The sequence below is a fragment of the Cebidichthys violaceus genome, unplaced genomic scaffold (assembly GCF_023349555.1).
Source record: "Cebidichthys violaceus isolate CVI_PGR_0920_01 unplaced genomic scaffold, fCebVio1.0.p SCAF_74, whole genome shotgun sequence".
Classification (NCBI taxonomy): domain Eukaryota; kingdom Metazoa; phylum Chordata; class Actinopteri; order Perciformes; family Stichaeidae; genus Cebidichthys; species Cebidichthys violaceus.
The window spans coordinates 59,602-79,032 of record NW_027176958.1 but is presented as its reverse complement, the minus strand read 5'-3'; the positions used below and the strand labels follow the sequence as shown (position 1 = coordinate 79,032).

The window sequence follows — 19,431 nt, the reverse complement described above, 5'->3', positions numbered from 1 at the left end:
CTAACATGCTCTCTGTCCTGCTTGCTCTCTGCTCCAATAAAGGTGGCGATCAGCATCCCGTTTAAGGCTAGCAGTGCCAGGCTGGCTGCTGCTCGCTAAGCGCCTGGAGGTGAAGCGCTGAGGCAACTCGCCGCCGCCTGGATCCAAGGATTGTCTAAAGTCACCGGGCTGGAGAGCGGACCTCACTTCCCCACCTCCAGCTTTCGTCCAACCTCTCAGTGACGACGATGACGACAATGTGACTACTGGACTCTACTGTCAGAAGCATGTGACCCGCCACGCGAACTATGGCTCTGAGAATCAGCATACATTGAATCGACACTCATCCAGGTAATTTAGCACACTGCGGCCTGCATACATAACACCGCATCAATGTATTTAGCTGCTGATGTGAGCTTCTTATGAGTTCCCACTTGAGGTTAGTCTCCTGGGGGGCCTTTTTTTTTTTTTTTTTTGCAGGTTTCATTTGGACAAACACAACTACCTTTTGATTTGCACAGGGCTGTTTATTTGCTTTGTAAATCCTTTTTTTTTTATCCCAAGTTCCTGGCATTTTTGTTGCCATTCTGTCACTTCCTCCAATCATGTGATTCAAAGGGTAGAGCTTGTTGTCTGTGTCAGCTGGTAATAATGGACCAAGAAACGGGAAGTTGGACGGTAGTGTACAGTAGTAAAACCAGCATTATCTAGACCGTGCATGCCGCCGCCGTTTTGGAATATAAAATAGTACGGTTTTGTATTCATACTGTGTTAAATACACAACCTGTTGCTACACCACATGCTCAGTGGCTAATGAGAGATTTCATAACTGCGAAAGCCTCTCAACACCCATGCTTTTGACTTTTCTTGTATTTAACAATCCCCTTCATTGTTGTGCAAATCAAATATTTTGGTCTCCACCAAGCTGTTTTAATGAGCGGTGGAGGTGTTTGACCAAGGAGAAAAAAAAAAAGGAACATACAGTAGATAGGAGAGTGGGGAAACAAAGGCCGAAGAATAAGACGGAAGGAAAGAGAAAGGAGAGGAGACTGTGTTTGTGTCGAAATGTGTGTCTAAGTCATTGTTCTGTCCACATCTGTCTGCATGTGTACGTCTCTTATCCAGGGTTTTTGTCAGGAGTGTGTGGCAGTCTTGTTCCCATTTCCGCTCTGGAGCGGAGCGGTGCAGGAAGGCTGGCTGGTTGGCTGGCTGCACAGGAAAGGAAACGGTCTCTACCAAACAGCAGATGGAGGACAGCATGTGCTTACACTGCAGAAACACACACACACACACACACACACACACACACACACACACACACACACACACACACACACACACACACACACACACATATGCAATATACACACAGGCACGCGCGTGCTTGCAGTCCTACACACACGCATTAAGGAACTATGTGCAAGAGTGTGACCCAGATCGCACATCGCAATTGTTAGCTGAGGAGAATCTTATTGAGTTGTTGTTGAGTGAGGAATATAGAGGACACTGACGTTTGAAAATGCACTTTCGAAATGTTTTCATATTAGCAAAGGATTTATTTTTTTTTCCCGGAAGGTTGTTTTGCGCTCTCAACTTTTTGCCCCTCATTGTATTTACTCGTTACACAGCGCTGCAGTCCCCTGTAGCTCTTCAACCTTCACTTTTTATTCACCTCTGGGAAAAAAAAAGGACTCACAGCTTTCGTTTCGTTCACCAAAACTGCAACAAATCTGCTTTATGTAAGGTGTGAAAAAGTATTTCAGATACCGCCTTAACTTTTTCAGTAAACCCAATCTATCAGCTCCATTGTGTGAAACTGTGTTTAGTTTTTTTTTTTTTTCTGGTCTCATAGGTATCAGCAGAGCTGAGATTTTGACCCTTGTGGCCTTCGGGTCAAAAATATTTGTCCGTCGTTGAGATTCAGTGATACCCAATATCTCATATCCTCCTCCTCCTCCTCCTCCTTCCCTCTGAGCGGTGTGTCTGCCTATGATATTGGATAGCCTGTCATGAGTTGTTAGTGGTGGGTCAAGCCTTTCCCTGCATGTTTGCCTGTTTGCCCGTCTCGCAGAGCTTTTGTCGGCGGCGTGTGAGGACTGGATGTTGCACTTCCTTTTTTCTCAAGAGGGCAGGGAGTTCTCCGAGAGGCCTTCGACGTAGTCATTTGCTCTCCATATGGTGTGTGTGTGTGTGTGTGTGTGTGTGTGTGTGTGTCCTTTCTCACTCGTGTAACAAGGCTGCTTAGGAGGAAGGACAATGCTGCTCACTATGGTTCCCAAGGCCTCACTGAATGACTCATATTCCTATAGAATGCAGGCAAAGACCAAACAACGGGGGTTACACAATCTTAATCAACAAAGTGCTGCTCAGTGATCCTGCGAAAGAGGATTGTGAAAAAATGTGTTCGGTCGGGGTCTGAGTTTGGGTAACATAACTACTGTGCTACCGCTTCCAGTTCCTCCTAGGAGGCAGGCCGCTGCTCCAGATTCAACAGTACTTTTTCTACTTGTTTGTCAAACCTGTTGTCGGTGTGATAAGGGAGCAATAAATAGTCTTCTCATTCTGGTAGATGAAGTGTGATACTGCGGTTTTGCTGTAGAAACCGGAGCTGTTTGACAGTAAAAAAAAACAAAACCTCGCTTCCCATGCAGGCAGTCTGGGGACGTGTCAGAAACCAGTCCTCACATCCCTTTTCAAAGAGTCGCAGGAGGGTTTTATAGCCTGCGTCTGCACCGAGCAGACAGGTCTGCTCTATCTCTGCAGAGCAGCGGCGTGGGCCCGTCCACTTATCCCTTCTGGCCCCACATCTCCTCTCCTCGTCTCCTCCTCCCCTCAGAATCAAGTGGCTTTTTGTTCTCCCGAAGCCGTGCTTATCACTCGTTTCTCCACCGCTGCCCTCCCCATCCTTCTCTTGGATGTTTTTGGTGGGATGGATCTCGTCTGTCCTGCACAGATCTCAAAGGGGCCGCTGTTATCTCTGTCTCTCTGTGTCTGAAAATGGGGGTTCTATGCGAGATCCCCCCCCTTCTCTCGGTCTCCCTGGGGTGTTTTTTTTTTTTTCTACGAGAGCCAGATCTGCGTCAGCACTTGCGTTAAATAAATCTCACGGCAGTAGAAAAGCTTTGTGGATCGTCATCATTACAGGCACTGACACTGCAATTAATTCAGTTTCATTTTGAGTGAAGTAGGTTTCTTTATCCCGCAGGATTTCTCTATTGCCTGTTATTTCTATGCTTGAATAAAATGACATATAAAATGAGCCATACATTCTCGGGGGAGGCAGTGTGGTTGGTTGTAATGCGCTCTAAAACCAGCCTCCCAGACGCCATCTGAGTCAGCTGTTATGATTCTGCGTAGAACTACATTCTAATCTGTTTAGTCCTTTTTTTTATTGACCGTTAAACCTGTCTAAAAAGGACCTCTGATGGATTTATGGTCAGTTAAAAGACGTGATATGACCGTAATGTGACCACCAGTCAGCAATTTTGTTTATTGTTTCCGATGTATTCTGATGTGTGAGCTTATAATCAGGAAGGATGTGGTTCCTGAATGGCTTATGTTTCTGCATTGAAGGAACCACCAAATTCATATCCATAGAATGTTTTGAAGTATAAGGAGTCCCGATGAAAACAAGGTCATTTAAAGTGAAATTACAGTATTTTCATGTCTTTGTTGGTGAAGACAACACGTCTCTATCACTGACCAGGGCAAAGAGAGTGAGCCTTGAACTGATAATCATAGTTTATTATTTTCTATGCTCACAGCTGGTGTTGTTTTTCATTTAGTAGTACAGTTAATATTATATAGCGCCGCTAACATATAAACTAACATGCTTCAGTGCACGGCTGCCCTCTCTTAGTCGACTAAGCGGTTATGTTGGTCACGACTCCACTCCCACGTCAATCCCAAAAGTAATAGTTCGACATTTTGGGAAATACGAATATTTGCTTTCTTGCTGAGAATCAGATGAGAAGTTACTAGTTACTAGTTTATTTCCCCAAAAACACGTAAATTAACACAAAATCATCTAGCATCTAAGTTAATGTTAGGCTTTCAGCTCGTGTGCGCAGGCTTGAGAAGAAGTTGTGAACACGGGAGGACGTTTTGCGTCTCCAAATTGCACACGTAAAATGAGAAGTTCCACGCAACGCTCTTCTTTTCGTTTCTTTTTTTTTTTTATCGACTGCTTCTAAAAGGACACTCCAGTTGAGGCTAATTGCTCTACGGCTGCTATGCAATTTGCTACAAACAGCTAAAAGGAAATTTCCAGGGGACCACTCTCTGTGTTTGTCAGTGGGAATTTATAGCCTCTAAGACAAGCAGTTTCTCAATCAACTTCATTCTTGCTTACTACAAATGTCAAATTATGACTACTAGTCATAATCAGAAAACATGACAATAACACCCGCCTTGACAAACACCAGAATTGTCCTTTAACCATTTGAAAAATGTAGGTTCAACATATACTTAACCCTCTTATACTTAGACCCTCGTCTCAGATTCAATAGCCTAAAAACTCATTAGTTTACCAGTGTACAGTATGTTACACGTCTGTCCTCTTAATGGCCCTACAAGTTAAGCTGTAAATTCCCCATACATCACCGCACTGACAGGCTCCCAGCTTCATACACAATCCCTTCTTCTTCTTCTTCTTCTTCTTCTTCTTCTTCTTCTCTGTCCCTCCACATGTCGCTCACGCTAATACCTGCTCGCAGCACAGCGCCGGTAATCGCAGAGCGCTGGGTGATAATGAGAAGTGTCACAGCGGCGGGTTTCGTCATTTCCAGCCCAGCTGCCGCCCGTTACTGCGGCTATCGACGGCTCTGGTTCCAGGCCGTAATTGCTCTGCCTCCTGAATAATTGACAGATGGGAGGGGGTGAATCCCAGAGGTTGTCAAGGTGGGAGGAAGATGGATGCCTCCGTGTTCAATGCTGTCAGGTCTGCAGGGTGTAAGGGGCCTGGAGGACATGATGAGACCCTTTTTTAAAGGGGGCGATTGTCCCCACGCATGATGGACCACTAGTGGAATGATTTCTGGCACCGTGGTGGTCCGTGTGTTTCTCAAGGATCCCCCCGCTGAAGCGTATTTGTGGATATGCGTGTGTCCCCGTGTGTGTGTGTGTGTGTGTGTGTGTGTGTGTGTGTGTGTATTTCATGCCAAAAGCCTAGGCAGTGTAGCTGTGTGTGCCAACTGTTAGCAGATTTGGGAAAAGAAATGTATGCTTGTGCAGACGTGTAAACCTGTGGATCTGAAGTGATTTAAAGACCTTCTGGCTCCTTTACAGTGACTGTGACTGCGCGCGCATTAGAGAGACACACACACACACACACACACACACACACACACACGCCCAGCCGACCAAGCTCAGATGTGGCATTTGCTAGTTCAGACGACAGGCTGGAGTAAATATTTACAACCAATTACGCTCTTGGTTTCCATGCCTCACCAGAACGTGACAGCAGCTTTGAAATGCTTTAACTGCTAAAGACATTCACTTATGCATTAAATGAAAGCTGCTCTCAAATGTTGCGGCTGGAATGTTTTTAAGAGGATTATCGATAATCGCTTCTCATCTAGCGCCGTGTTATTTTTAACTAATATGCAGCAGCTAAAAAGCTCTTATTTGCAGTGAGGACTACCTCTAATGGCGGTGCTGTCAGGGCCGCGTCGCCATATCTCAGTCAACAGGATGTTATGGCCTGAACCTGGCAACCAACAACAAGCTTCTTCTTTTGTTTTTTCTTCTTCCCTAGCAGTGGTTAAAAAAAAAAAAAAATGCTTCTCTCTCTGTTCTGTTATTCAGTTTCTCTCCTGCATGCAAAAATAACGCCAGTATTCTCACACACACACACACACACATACACACACACACACACACACATATATGCATTTTCTCCCACGATCAGTTAAGATCTGCGTGGTGAGATGGCCCGTTTGTTCCCATAGAGGTGGAGGGCTGACACTGCAGAGCGGAGCCAGCGGGTCTCCAAGGTCATTACCACTGCTACAGCGTCTGGGCGCCCTGGGAAGGAGGCAGGAATTGATTAATGGCAACGCTAGGAGGAGCGCAGGAGGGGGAGGAGCCCAGATTGGCAAGAGAGCAACGCTGCAGAGTTGTTACTGTATAATGGTGCTGTAGAAAGTGCTAGTGTGAGATACTGCAGTGTGACACAGTACTACAACTATTCCCTGATGATAATATTAATAATAGTGTTCTTTATGAATTTTAGTTGGGTCTTCAAGTAGGGAGAATTAAGACGATGGAATGATTTTGACTAGTGATTGGTCGGTTTTATGGACTCATTCTTACTATTTACGTGCCGAAAAAGTTATTTTATTATTGAGCGTGTCACATTTCAACAAAAATATCAAATTTACATCATCCATTACAATAGTTTGTTTAATCTCTTTAATCTTTAATCTCAGTTAAAGATACCAACGGCTCCAAATGTACTTTCAAATTGCTTCAGTATCTTTCAACCTATTTTGTGACTAATGGGGACAACACTTTTTAAACTTGGATTAATATTGAGAGCACTACAGACTGTATAAACGGGCTAAAATATAATCGCTCTGGGAAACTCCTCACTATGAATTTACGTTAAAGTGCTCGTTTGTTCGCTACAGACCGGCTCAGATTGTGATCATAAGCGTCTGACGACATTATGGAAAGGACCCCACGGAGAAATGAAAAGGTTTTCCTTTTACCTTTTGCCTGATCCGGTCCGTTTGTTATTGCGTCATGTGACTTGTTGCCTGGAAGGCGTCGGTAGAAATGGTTGGAGCGAGGACGTTGACGGGGTTTGCTGTGTTGGAGTGCAGACTTTGTTGGACACGATAACAAACTGACTGGATCAAGCGAAAAGGTAAAGAAAAGCGTTTAATTTGGGAAAATAAAAAGTTGAAAAATGTACTAAACTACTTACTTAATTGTCTCTTAAATGTAGCGATTTTGACTGCGTCCAGGGTTCACATTATGCCAAACATTCCCCTGCTCACTGTTTTGTTTTTTTTCCCAGGTATCATTGTTCTTCAGCAGCTGCTAACTCAGACAAAGGATTGGATTGACGTCAGGTTTTCAGTGCGTGTCGGTACGCCAGGTTTTCGTAATTTTTAAATTCTCGATAAAGACGACGTGTTCAACATCCCGCAGGTGCTGCTCAGGTTACCATAGGAACACATTATGAAGAACAGTGCTATCTGTATCTCCATTTTCACAGTCTAAAGTTAGATTATTGATGTAATCTACAGGAATCGGTGGACGAGTTTTAGAAAGAGCAACGCTGATCACCTTCTCCAACTAGGCTGCGTTGCTGTGGAAGCAGCACATCTGTGTGAGCAGATGGACACTCCAGCTCCGTTTCCTCAGTTAATACGGACTGCGTATGTAGTGCACTGTCCTTTAAATAGCCAACCCGGCCGAGGTCTACACACTCGCAGCTCCCCAAAGGCAGAGAGAACCGAGACGTGGTGATGTGAGGACGACCGGCTGAAATAGAAAGCGAGAACTTATAAACTTCCTGCAGTCGTCAGGTCAAAACTGACTGATTCAAACCTTTACCCTGATAAGATTACAGTAGAAACCCAAACACATAAAGTTCTAAGAGTACTCCAGTGGTTTTGTATTTCATTTCAGTAAAGTTAGGGGGTTTCATCTGAGACACATTTCTATTTTAAACGGTAGAAATCGACGTAGTGAGGTATCCTGACCTTTAACCCTTAAAATGGATCATAATAATAAATAATAATAATAATACATTTTATTTATCGAGCGCTTTTCATAGTACTCAAAGACACTTTACATTAAAAAATCATCACATATCATGCTGCAAAAAGCATTGTCATCTTCACTTCCCATAATGCAACTTGACCCCTTTTTAATGATTTTGGTAATTTATCGAAGCTTTCATAAGCATGTAGTTCTGTGCAACGTATTGAGAAATCACACAAACACAAACGCTACAACGTCAGCCTCTCCCTCACACATCGCACACACTTTCTACACCTTTTCTGCCATGGCAACTAGACATTACACAACACTTTTGACACCTGTTTCTGAAAATAATACGGCATCCAACTGCGACATGACTCTCCATCACGCTGATCAGCTCTTGTAGCTTTGTACTATAAATATGGCGTCTCTGTTTTTTTGCTCACCGGGGACTTTTTTTTGGTAGCACCGCAGTGAGCGAGCCGCTAACTAAGAGAAAGAAAGAATGAGTGTATAGAAAATTAAATAATGGCAGAAAGGGGCCCTGCTGACATGAATGTTGCATGCTGGTCAACACTGACGCTATCACCCGCAAACATACAAAGTGCACACAAAGTCAGAGTTAATTGAGCTTTTTATGTTACGTTTATGTTGCTGCTATTATCTGTTAAGACAATTAGCGTTGTGCTTTTTTTAATCTTACAGTATTTAACGCTGATCCTAGTATTTATATTTAGAATTTTTTTTAAAATCTGATAACATTGATATATGTGACATTCATTTCACTTTATCTGCCTGGCCACATTTATCATAATATATGTTTCTATGCGCATTTAGACGCATAGAAAGGCGACGTTTGTCTTCTTCTTTGATGAGAAGATTGATACGTCTCTCAGATCTGTCAATGTTCAATTTGAAGCTACAGTTAGGAGACTGTTTGCTTAGCTTAGCATAAAGGCTGGAAGCAGGAGGAGACAGCTAGCCACAGCTTGTTGCTTTTTACACTTTTTATGGATTTAAATATACAATCTCCTGGCTGTAGCTTCATAATAACGTCGAGATACGGGAGTGGTATCGATCTTCTCATCCAATTCTGCGAGGACCTGCACAGACGGCTTTAGGTTACTGGTTTCTTTTTCCTCTAATAAGCCATCCTGCAGGTTTCAGATATAAAAACAAACCTTGTCGCCTAAAGGGTAAATAGTCTGGCAGCTTTTTCCTCAGAGGACAGAATGTACCTACTGCCCGCTCTCCCTATCATATCGCCCCTACGCCCACCATCCATTTTCCAGAATTCCCCCAGCTGATGTATTTGAAGGGACAGAGCGGCTGTGCCCAGAGAAACCACATTGAGCGGAACCGACGGTGCAACGGAAACACCACGTTCCCGTCGGAGGCGAAGACGGACAATTTCTCCGTCTTGTCTTCTAATCGTTACGAGCTTGTCATTTTTTTTTTTTTTTTTTTTTTTTTTTGATGGCTAGGTTTCTGGGGCTAATTATTGAGACGAAATTGTAGATCTGCAAGGGTGTGATTATGTCACTTTTCACAACTCAGACTGAAAGAATGAGAGAGCGCGGAAGCACACCGCAAGGAAAAAACACAAGGCCACAGGGAGGTATAGCTCATCCTCACAAACAAAAACACTGTCAGGCAAGGACATTTATCAGCTGTCTGGATTGGGACTAATAATAACACAAGATTCAGTTTGTTCCAGTCAGAATTCCCACTCTGCCTTCTTCATGTTCGGAGCAAGGATAAAGAAGCAAAGAGAGGCCTGCTTGTACTCTCTGTTGCTTTGTGATATTCTGATATGTGTATGTGTGTATGTGTATGTGTGTGTGTGTGTGTGTGTGTGTGTGTGTGTGTGTGTGTGTGTGTGTGTGTGTGTGTGTGTGTGTGTCCACATGTTTTGCTTGTATGCTGTCAGGATTGTAGGTATTTAGAGGTGGCAGGTTGTAATCAGTGGAGACAGAGCTGTGAGTCGCACAGTGCACACCAAGTGCTGGAGTGTATATGAACACATGACAGCGGCTGAGGTGTTGTCATATATAGTATGTAAGCAGGGCTAGGTTTTTCTGGTATGGCAAGAAAAACACAATGCATCTTGGATGTTGACATTTAAAGTTTATACGTGTTGTATTTGGTCCCAGTGAAAATGGCTGTCGTCTGTGTTTTGCTTTTAACCCACTCACTCTGTGTGCCGTGTGCTGTTTGCCACGGTGTCATATGGGTTGGTAGTTCAAATCCAACACATAGAGGACATTGTTAGCTAATGTGGGTTGCCGTTCTAAGGCTGTGGCTCGTCCTGTGTTGTGTGGAAGGCCGTTGTCGTACTCTTTATGCATCCGTGTTTGGTGAAACAGTGCTGTTGTTTTATGCAAATGCAGTTTTTAATGAAGCAATATGATTGGTTGTATAAAAACAAGTTCTACAAATATGCAGACGGAGAACCGACGTCATTCTGACCGGCTTATGCACAGGCAAGGTGTGCAATAATGGAGCCTGAAAGTGTAAATTTCTCCCTTTTTAAGTCTGCAGTGTTTTAAGTTAATAATTCTTGTGTTCTAATTTCATTGTATTTAATTGGTGCTGGAGGTCCTGTCAGTACAGTTGAGGCCGCCTCCCATTCTGCAGCCCAGGGTCGATACTGACCCAGTGTGAGACAGAGAGGACTCTATGCTTTCCAAGACACACTTGCAAATGTCTCCTGTTGAAAAGTAAGGACGCCTTCGAACTTCCCCAGCGCTGACATCTCCCATGACCTATTTTCACTATGGCTGATTGCTGGTGGGTGTAGCTACAGAGTGCTAAATGGGAGAAAAGACAATACACAGATGACAGCACACACACAATGTGATGATCGCTGTTTGCCCAGAGTCTGACCCAAGCTAAATGATGACTGATGCTAATAAGCTAATTTGAGACTTGTGGTCTTGACTGGTTTATGCTGAGTGAGGAGAAATGGAGAAGTCGAGATAACGTATCCCGAGGAATGGGAAGCAGGGTTATTTATAGTTTTATTCTAGGGACATTTTCCCCTCAAAGACGGAAGAAAGGAAGTCGGCGTTCTCCTCAGAGATGCTGAAGAGGTCAGTCTGGGGGGGGGGGGGGGGGGGGGGGGCCTTTTGGTCCTCCAGGGACAGGGTGACATCTCCAGAGGTGATGGAGGGGAAAGAGGAAGCAGGGAACAAGGGGGGGGGGGGGGGGGAGAGACGCTTACAAGAAGCAGCAGAACTTCATCACAAGACACAGCCTTAGGACTGGCTACGAGCAGTCTGCTGGCCGTCCCCATTGAGCCATCGAACACGCAAATAAACAAACAGACCCAGCATACATAAAATTCATTGCAGCTTGCGTAGCGGAAAGTCCCATACGGCACCATGAGTGAATTTCCACATCACAAAACCTCAAGTCTGATACACAGAGTCCTGCCCTGAGGATTCGCACACTGTGTACACACTACCTCGGCTCAATAACCTCCCCCTCATCCGGGCTTGTGACATTTTGCAGAGAGAGCCTTAAAGAGGGAGGAGAGCTGGAGAAGCGGGTCGGACGCCGCTCCTCTCCTCTCTTCTCTCATTAGAATTCTCTCATCAGTCTTCCCCGTGGAACGGAGGGACATGTCAGGGTTTATTAATCGCTCCAGGAAATATTATTGACCTGGACCTTCTGCTCCCTCTCTCTCTCTCTCTCTCTCTCTCTCTCTCTCTCTCTCTCTCTCTCTCTCTCTCTCTCTCTCTCTCTCTCTCTCTCTCCTCTCTCCCTCTCTCCCTCTCTCCCTCCCTGCTGCAGTCAGTGTCTCTGCTCTGCTGCCTCCACATTCCTCCGGTGTCCTGTCTGGACACATTATAGGACACTGCGGCACAGCGAGGAGGCTTCAACACACACAGTGTCTTCATTGACTATGCACTTGGCTTGGGCTTTCTTTTCACCGCAGCTGCAAAGCACCACACACACACACACACACACACACACACACACACACACACACACACACACACACCTGCAGCCTTGGGGAGATAAAGCACACTCTGCTCTGCTTCATTATGGAGTGATAGCAGCTCTGTGCTGGCGTGCTTTGCTTGTATTCCAACTTTTGCGGGGGGAAAAAAATAAATAAGTAAAACAACACCTTTTTAAAACTGCAAAAATCTCAAGGATTGTTTGCTTTTCAAACCTTACCAGCAGATTTCAAAAGAAAAGCGTAAAGTGCGTAAATCAATGTGACGTGAAACCCGTTCTGAATGCTCAAACGCCAAGAGTCGATCAGAGATGCTCCGTTATCCTCCCTCCTCTGCATCCTTCCACCGGGAGAAAATGAAGGAATGATCAGAGTCATTCAGCTGAGACTCCTCGATGTCACTGTGTGCAGGGGCTCTGGACGGAGCGCATGGCGCTGTGGGTGTTGGCGTGTGTGTGTGTGTGCGCATGTGAGTGAGTGTTTGTGTTGGGGGGGGGGGGGGGGATTTGGCAAAGAGCAGAGCGTGAGGGTGTAGGTGTTAAGCCTCTTCTAGCGTATGAGTCTACATTTCGCCCAGGCCTCTTGTTGACGTGTGTGTGTGTGTGTGTGTGTGTGATTTCACTAAGACCCTACACATGCTAGATCCTGGAAATCACACATTTCATCCCGGCATTGCCACGGAAACGGCTGAAGGAAAACAGCAGTTATCAGCTCATCAACTTCTCCGAGTGGCATTCACTCAAGTTCTCTTTGCTCAATCTGATACTGCACTGATTAAAGCATGAGCATACACCTTGTTACAGTAGTAAGGAGCATTGCATTAGGTAAACATGGAATGGTTGCAATAATGGTATTTGTGGACACATGTTTTTTTCTTTAATAGAAATTCAAATTAGAAATATATCGATGTTTCCTTGGCCTGGATGTTATCTTTTGAATTTTTTTTTCTCAATGGGTTGTCGAGACTGTTATCGGAGGCCAGCCTTGCTCTTCAAATATTGAAGTATCGTGCCCCCATGTGGACATGCTAGGCATTACACTGTGAGCTTTGTGACAGGGATAATGAATGACCAGGATGTGAGAGTGTTGTTCCATTGTGTCTCCATGAACTTTTGCACCGATGAGCACATTCCTGAAAGCGACCGTCATAATTAAAGAAATATGCCTCAGATCTGTCAGTAGCTTTTGTTTATCCCCCTAAATGGTGATGTTATCCAGCGTCCATGCTCGCATGAGTCTTCACTCTGCAGACATGTCTGGCGCTAAATTAAATATCCTCCCGTCGTTTTGTTTTTTCTGCAGCCACAATGGTCCCACTTCTGTTTTTGGTGGCAACCACAACAACATCCAATTCCACCGGCAATGGCAACCACACACGAGGTAAGCGTAATCACGAGGCCGATGCGCCTCGACATGCGAGACTAAACGACATTGAACGATTTGAGATGGCAATAAAAAAAAGAATCCCACTGCAGTCATCACTTTTCCCTAAGATATGATTATTATGTGTCTTCCTGCTTGGTAATAGCCTTTTCAACAGCCTCGTTATTACCGGATCACAATTACCTTCAGCAGCTCTGGACTGTAATTTACGGCTCATTGTGCGTCTTTATAAACACAGCTAATGGTGACTCTTGGCTGAGTCTCCGCTCATAGAGCCTCTCATTTTCTGTCAGACAGACGTACCGACGGTACGAAATGAGCTGATGCTTATCTCTGTAGACAAAACACTGCAGAGGCCAGTTTACCAGCTAATGCAATATACACATGGCTCAAACACATTAATGCAGCCACGCATTTGCACGCTCAAACATACACACACATGTATCTCGTCTCCCCCCCCCCCCCCACGCTCCCTCTTTCCTGCTTCTTTGTCGACGGCGCTCTCTGACCCCCCGGTTCTGCTTCTCCACCTTCCTCAGAAGACGTTCCATCCCACAGCCACCACATCCTCCCCACCGTGCTGGTCCTGTCCCTGCTGCTGCTCATCATCGCACTGCTAGCCTGGTACTTCCTCAGGTAAAAATCTCCCACCCTTGCAAGGACTCACCCCCCCCCCCCCCCCCCCCCTCCACCTCGCCTCACCCCCTTCCCAGGGCCTCCGCTGACTGGCGGCGATCCAGGCTCGAAGTCGGGGGCAGAGCTCAGGGTGACAAACACTTCCTCCTTTAGTCATTTGAGGCGGAGCCCAGTCAGGAAGTGCTACTAGCTGACTCCCTCTCATGCTTAGAGAGAAGAGAGCAGGCAGCCAGGCTGTGACAGTGGACCTAAACGGGCAACAGAAAAGAACAAATTCGGACTAGAGCACCGTTTTACCAAGACATCAGCTAATGAGAAAGAACAGCTTTTCAAGTTTTAGATGGTAGGTCGGATCGGCTTTTTGTTCATGACTACCTACATCATTTTAGGAGATCTTCAAGTATTTTGTAGCTCTGAGTTAAAAAAAAAGAATTAAAAAAAAGAAAGTTGAACTTATACAGTGGCATCATTGTTATTCCTCATTTTATTGTGTTTTTCTTTTTCTTCTGGCAGGTTAAAAAACCAGAGAAAAGCAGTTGTCACAACAGTTGACAAGAAGATACCGAATGGCATCTTGGAGGAACAAGGTAACGTTCTTGTGAATTGGACAGTTTGACAGACACAGCACAGTGAGAACGCTCAAAGAGAAGAGACGTACAGAAATGTGAGAAAGAGAAAGAGGTTAAGAAAGACAGAAGGAGGGTAAAAAGAGGCATCAGCTTTTTTTTTTTTGCATTGTGGTTGAGCACTTCCTGAGGAACAGAAATGTATTATCATCATCACCCCCTTTTTTAGAACTTTTTTGATACTGCATGTAAAATTGTGTGAAGTATGTTCACAGCTATTGGGCTTTACGGAAAGAAGCAACGCGTCTTGAGGAGCCGCAAGTGTTCTTGAGGAAGTATTCTCTTATCTGACGTTACAATGGAAAGCACAGAGCAGGTTGTATTCCTGCAAGATAGGAATGCAGCTAGGATATATGGCTGGAAAACACACACACACACACACACACACACACAGCGCACCCAGAAGTGGCTGTAACAAACACGGAGCAAATATCAAGGTGTTAGCTGAGCCGCTAATTACTGTGATTGCAAACGCGACGCACTGCAGACGGGTCATATTTTGGTGCACAGTGACTGCATTCTGCTTTATGAGCATGATGTCGGCAGAATGAATCAAATGCTATATTTAATACGATTTCTTGTTTTGCCTTTATGACTATGTACGTGTGTGTGTGTGCTGATTTGATATGTGTTGTGTTTTAGAGTTTGGATACAGTACTGAGTCCTTATACACCACTGTGCCACCAGGTCAGGTATACAGTTCAGGGTGGCGGTATCACAACCCTCATGTTACTAACACTCTTCTTAGTATTTTTCTCAAAAGATTTTGAGCGCTAACAGAATGCCTTGTCGGGTGCTTTAGAGGGGTTTCCATTAAAAAACGGCTTCTCCCTGGGGTCCTTTGGTTCTCTAACGCCCGTTGATGATCATCGAATCCCCTTTTTTAAAATCTTTTTATTAAGGTGTTGGCAAACGCACGCCAACATGTCCTAAGATTTGAAGTCAGTTTTGGTCTTTTGATGAGCTGTTTGTGACGATCCTTGCAGAGCAATTCAATAAGCGTATTGTCTAATTCAATGATTCCCAACCGGGGGTACTGTAGAAATGATGATTTCTATTATATAAGTATATATCCGTGTATGGAGTCATGAAGGATATATGAACGCTACGTGTTGAGTGAAAACTGGTTAGCGGATGAACTAAGAGGTTAGCAGAGGTTAGTGCATTTTTAGCTAAAAGTTAGATGGTTGAAACTTCTGCCAACACAAGTGGTAGTTGTAAAAAATAATATTTGACCGAACAGCTTGAGCACTTTCGGTTGTATGAAAACATTATTGAAACTAGTGCTGAATAACAGCAGGTGGTGTCGTGTGTCATCTGGTTGGGAACCACTGGTCTATTGAAATCCAATCCTGTTTTAGAATTCATTCCTCTGAGCCGATCATTAAGTAACAATTCAATCATTTTTGTTATGTTCTTATGAACACAGCATGCGATCCAGCTCTGTAGTATTAAACTCTTATCAGTCCGGCAGGGATAATAAAACCACCGACTGTTCTCCCCCACAGAGCAACAGACGGTGGTCCTTCTGCCCAGATCCCCTTCGGCCTCTAAGACCTACTTCCCCATGCCGGTGGATCACCTGGAGGAGGAGCAAAGGCTCCGCTCGGCTGACGATGGCAAGCTCTTCAGGGAGGAGTACAATGTAAGCGTGCCCGTCTTCTCCGCCTGAAGGTTGGAGTAACAGGTGGTCAAAAGAAGTCGTCTGGAAGTTCATGAATGTTTTTATCAGGTGTCTGCGGTTAAAGAGTCATTGTGGTGCATTTATTCTCAATGATTTATAGGATAAAGATCTAAAATTGGAGTTAAAGGGTTTTCCCACCACAACTGTAATAAAGCTGTGCGTTCATGAAAAGGCAGAAGATTCAGACTTATACGTGAGTTTTTTTTTTTGTGTGTCACATTGTTCGTGACGCATACAACTGCACACCCCGTGGAAAAAAATACCCTTTTGTGTATTTGTGGCTATGATTGATAGCTGAGTCAAAACATACATGAGTCATGTAGCACTTGAGTATCATTTTATTCAGTTTGTCAGAGCAGACAGAGGAAGTTGAAGCTACTTTTAATGGAGGACTGTTTACTGTAGGTAGCAGAGGAAGTGCCTACATCGAGTCTGAACAAAGCCTTACATACAGCAGGACACAATGCACGGGTCACGAGCAGTTAAAAGTCAGTACGGGAGGTCGTGTAACTCATTTTTTGATTTGCCCAGTCCTTGCCAGGGGGTAACGCACAAGGGACGTATGAGGAGGCCAACAAGGACAACAACAAGGAGAAGAACAGATACCCCAACATCCTTCCTTGTGAGTTTACTTTCTGTTCTGTAACAACTCGCACCCAGGGCTCACAGCTTCCTGCCTGTGTGTGTGTGCGCACGTTTCTTTGGTTCTTTATGAGTCTTAGTCTCGCTTCAGATTCGGTCGATCCTCCCCCCCCAACAACCCGTGTGTTCATTCACAATGCAACGCCTCGGCCCCGAGAGCTTCCTCACCCTCCTTCTTTTGCACAGTTGCAGTTCCATGTCACTCGTCTCTGTCTCATTCATATTTTAATTGCGTAAATATTTTTTTCCTTCCCCATGGATTGGATTCAAAGTTTGATACCGCTTCATGTCTGTCTGTTCTGATCTCTACAAAATCTGTACAAAAAATTGGCAACTTAGTGCTGCATAAAACGGTTGTAATTTCCTGTACGATATTCGTTTTCAAATTCCGCCGTACTTGTGGATGGCTGTGATGACTGCTACGGCCGGGAAATCTCCGACTGCGAACTCTTCTCGCTCATGATTACAACTTTGTAAACACAAGAATTAGTAAACCACAAATAACTAATAATACAACAACAGCACACATCAATTTGTACAAAAAAAATTAATAATTGTAAAACTAAACCTCCCGTATAATGGCTTATTTCATTTGTTTGCCAGAAGCAGTGGCCAGGCAACCGTCGGAGACTGCTGTGTTCCCAATTATTTCCAGTCTTTACGGTGGCTGTAGCGTCATATTTACGGTGGCAAAGCGGAGAGCAGGGCCACCTTTTCAGTCAGGGGGTCGTCGGTTCGATCCCCGGCTCCTGCTCCGCTAGTCTCACGTCACTGTGTCCTTGAGCAAGACACTTAACCCCAAAATTGCTCCCGTAGCTGTGCCTACGGTAGATAGATACTGAGTCGCTAAATGACTGTAATGTAATGTAATTTACCGTTCAAACATGAGAGCGATATCCATCTTCTTGTCTAACTCTCGGCAAGAAAGCAAATACGTGTATTTCCCCAAAAAGTCACTATGATATGTGAACTGTAATAGTGTTTGATCAGAGTCACGTTGTCACAGTCACTCTGTGTCTCGTTTTTCTGCTCTAACCCTCTAAACGTTCCACCAACAGATGATCATTCCAGAGTGGTGTTGACTCAGCTGGATGGGAATCCCTGTTCAGACTATGTGAATGCTTCTTACATTGATGTGAGTTATGCTTTTTCATCATTCTGCTGAACACGACACATTCATTTGTAAAATGGCAACACTCACTGTAGCAAACATAACAATTATTGCCTAATTTGTGATGACTGAATTTGATGAATCAGCTCGACGGTTGCTAACAGTCTAATCTCAAGAGGTTTTTTTTTTCCAGAGCATTTAAGGAATTCTCTTCCGTGTTGTCGTGAAATTTGGTTTAAAAGGTTTATTTCAATGAATTGAAACTATAATTACGGCCTTGCAATTACAGTTTACATCCATGTCATAACTTTATCATTTGATCCTATTAGACAATTATTATTCATTATGAATTTATGAATTAATATTGTTGCCGCAGCGGGGGGGGGGGGGGGCTACAAAATTCTTGACCTTGGAAATAGCTGTTTAAGAGACAATTAGTAGCTGTTCTGGAGCTTTATGTTGAAATTTTTAATTAACTTAATATTCATCTCCAACAGGGTTACACGGAAAAGAACAAATTCATAGCAGCACAAGGTGAGATATAGTGCACTTGGAAAGGAAATGCATAATTATGTTATTTATATATATATATATATTTATATATATATGTATATATATATATATTACACATTTTATGTCTTTTATAAATCATGTGTTATTCTAATCATTTTGTCTCACAGGTCCAAAAGAAGACACCGTAGCAGATTTCTGGAGGATGATTTGGGAGCAGAAAGTAGCGACTGTTGTCATGCTGACGAATCTGAAAGAAAGGAAAGAAGTGAGTGATTTTTATTTCCCTACGAGCGCCAGGGTTTCTTCTCCAGTCTTCTCTCTGCTCTGATTTCTCTGTGATGGGGGCAAAGGAGGGGGGGGGGGGGGTTAATGGAGCATCACTAAAAGATTTGAGAAGAAATGTGCTTCAAATAGATTTCATTAGTTCTGGTCAAAGGTGACACCGTGAAGTTTAATTTTAAACAATTCATTTCACACCTGTAGGCTGGCCTCTGACATCTGTTTTCTCTGCCGTAATTGCTCAGCTTTTATTGTGAACCAGAACTCCCTCTCTGAACAAGGAGAGCGGGAGAACGGCTTAAAAAAAAAAAAAAAGATCAATAAGAAGAGAATTGGCAAAGATTTAAATCAGCATGTGGGAAATCGATGGCTACATAATGTGTAATGAAGTCCTCCACGGCAGTATCATAATCACCCAGCGAGGGCTTCTATTGACTTCACTTACACTAATCTGGACTGACTGTCTGTGAAATTGCAGCATAATTACCTTTTACTAAAGCTCACCTTTTGTGAAGTCATGCGTTTGACGGGAGCCATTTTTGGTGCTTGAAAGAAAAGAAGAAAAAAGCCTTGAATACGTTCCAGAAGAGCAACTCTGTTTCTACAGAGAGGACTTCATCACTGACTGGCTGTCATCTCTCCCCAGGACAAGTGCCACCAGTACTGGCCAGATCAGGGCTGTTGGAGCTACGGGAACGTGAGGGTGGCGGTGGAAGACTTCACTGTCCTCGTGGACTACACCATACGCAAGTTCTGCATACAACATGTGCGTTTTAAAATAATGACTGTGCCTCCATAGACATTTCATTTCACCAGGAACATGGGTGTTGTTTGTGAAATATGTTTAATCCAGATTGCTTATGCAGTTGTTTTTAATACTGTTAACTGTGTTTTCCTGCCT

General features: G+C 44.1%; 1 protein-coding gene across 3 annotated transcripts in view; it reads left to right on the top strand.

Annotated features, from left to right (window-relative positions):
• LOC137892028 (receptor-type tyrosine-protein phosphatase epsilon-like) overlaps positions 1 to 19,431 on the top strand; it is a 48,866-nt gene that overhangs the window by 23,101 nt on the left and 6,334 nt on the right. The window contains exons 2-11 of one of the 3 annotated variants that reach the window (XM_068736919.1): positions 43 to 330; positions 12,959 to 13,036; positions 13,582 to 13,675; positions 14,189 to 14,262; positions 15,810 to 15,946; positions 16,517 to 16,607; positions 17,686 to 17,762; positions 18,236 to 18,272; positions 18,419 to 18,516; positions 19,177 to 19,296. In XM_068736919.1, the coding sequence (XP_068593020.1) occupies positions 12,964 to 13,036; positions 13,582 to 13,675; positions 14,189 to 14,262; positions 15,810 to 15,946; positions 16,517 to 16,607; positions 17,686 to 17,762; positions 18,236 to 18,272; positions 18,419 to 18,516; positions 19,177 to 19,296 (801 nt within the window). In that variant the 5' untranslated portion in view covers positions 43 to 330; positions 12,959 to 12,963. Of the gene's footprint in view, positions 1 to 42; positions 331 to 12,958; positions 13,037 to 13,578; positions 13,676 to 13,887; positions 14,019 to 14,188; positions 14,263 to 15,809; positions 15,947 to 16,516; positions 16,608 to 17,685; positions 17,763 to 18,235; positions 18,273 to 18,418; positions 18,517 to 19,176; positions 19,297 to 19,431 lie in introns of those variants that run through there. The other 2 variants (XM_068736918.1, XM_068736920.1) reach the window with 2 other exon arrangements.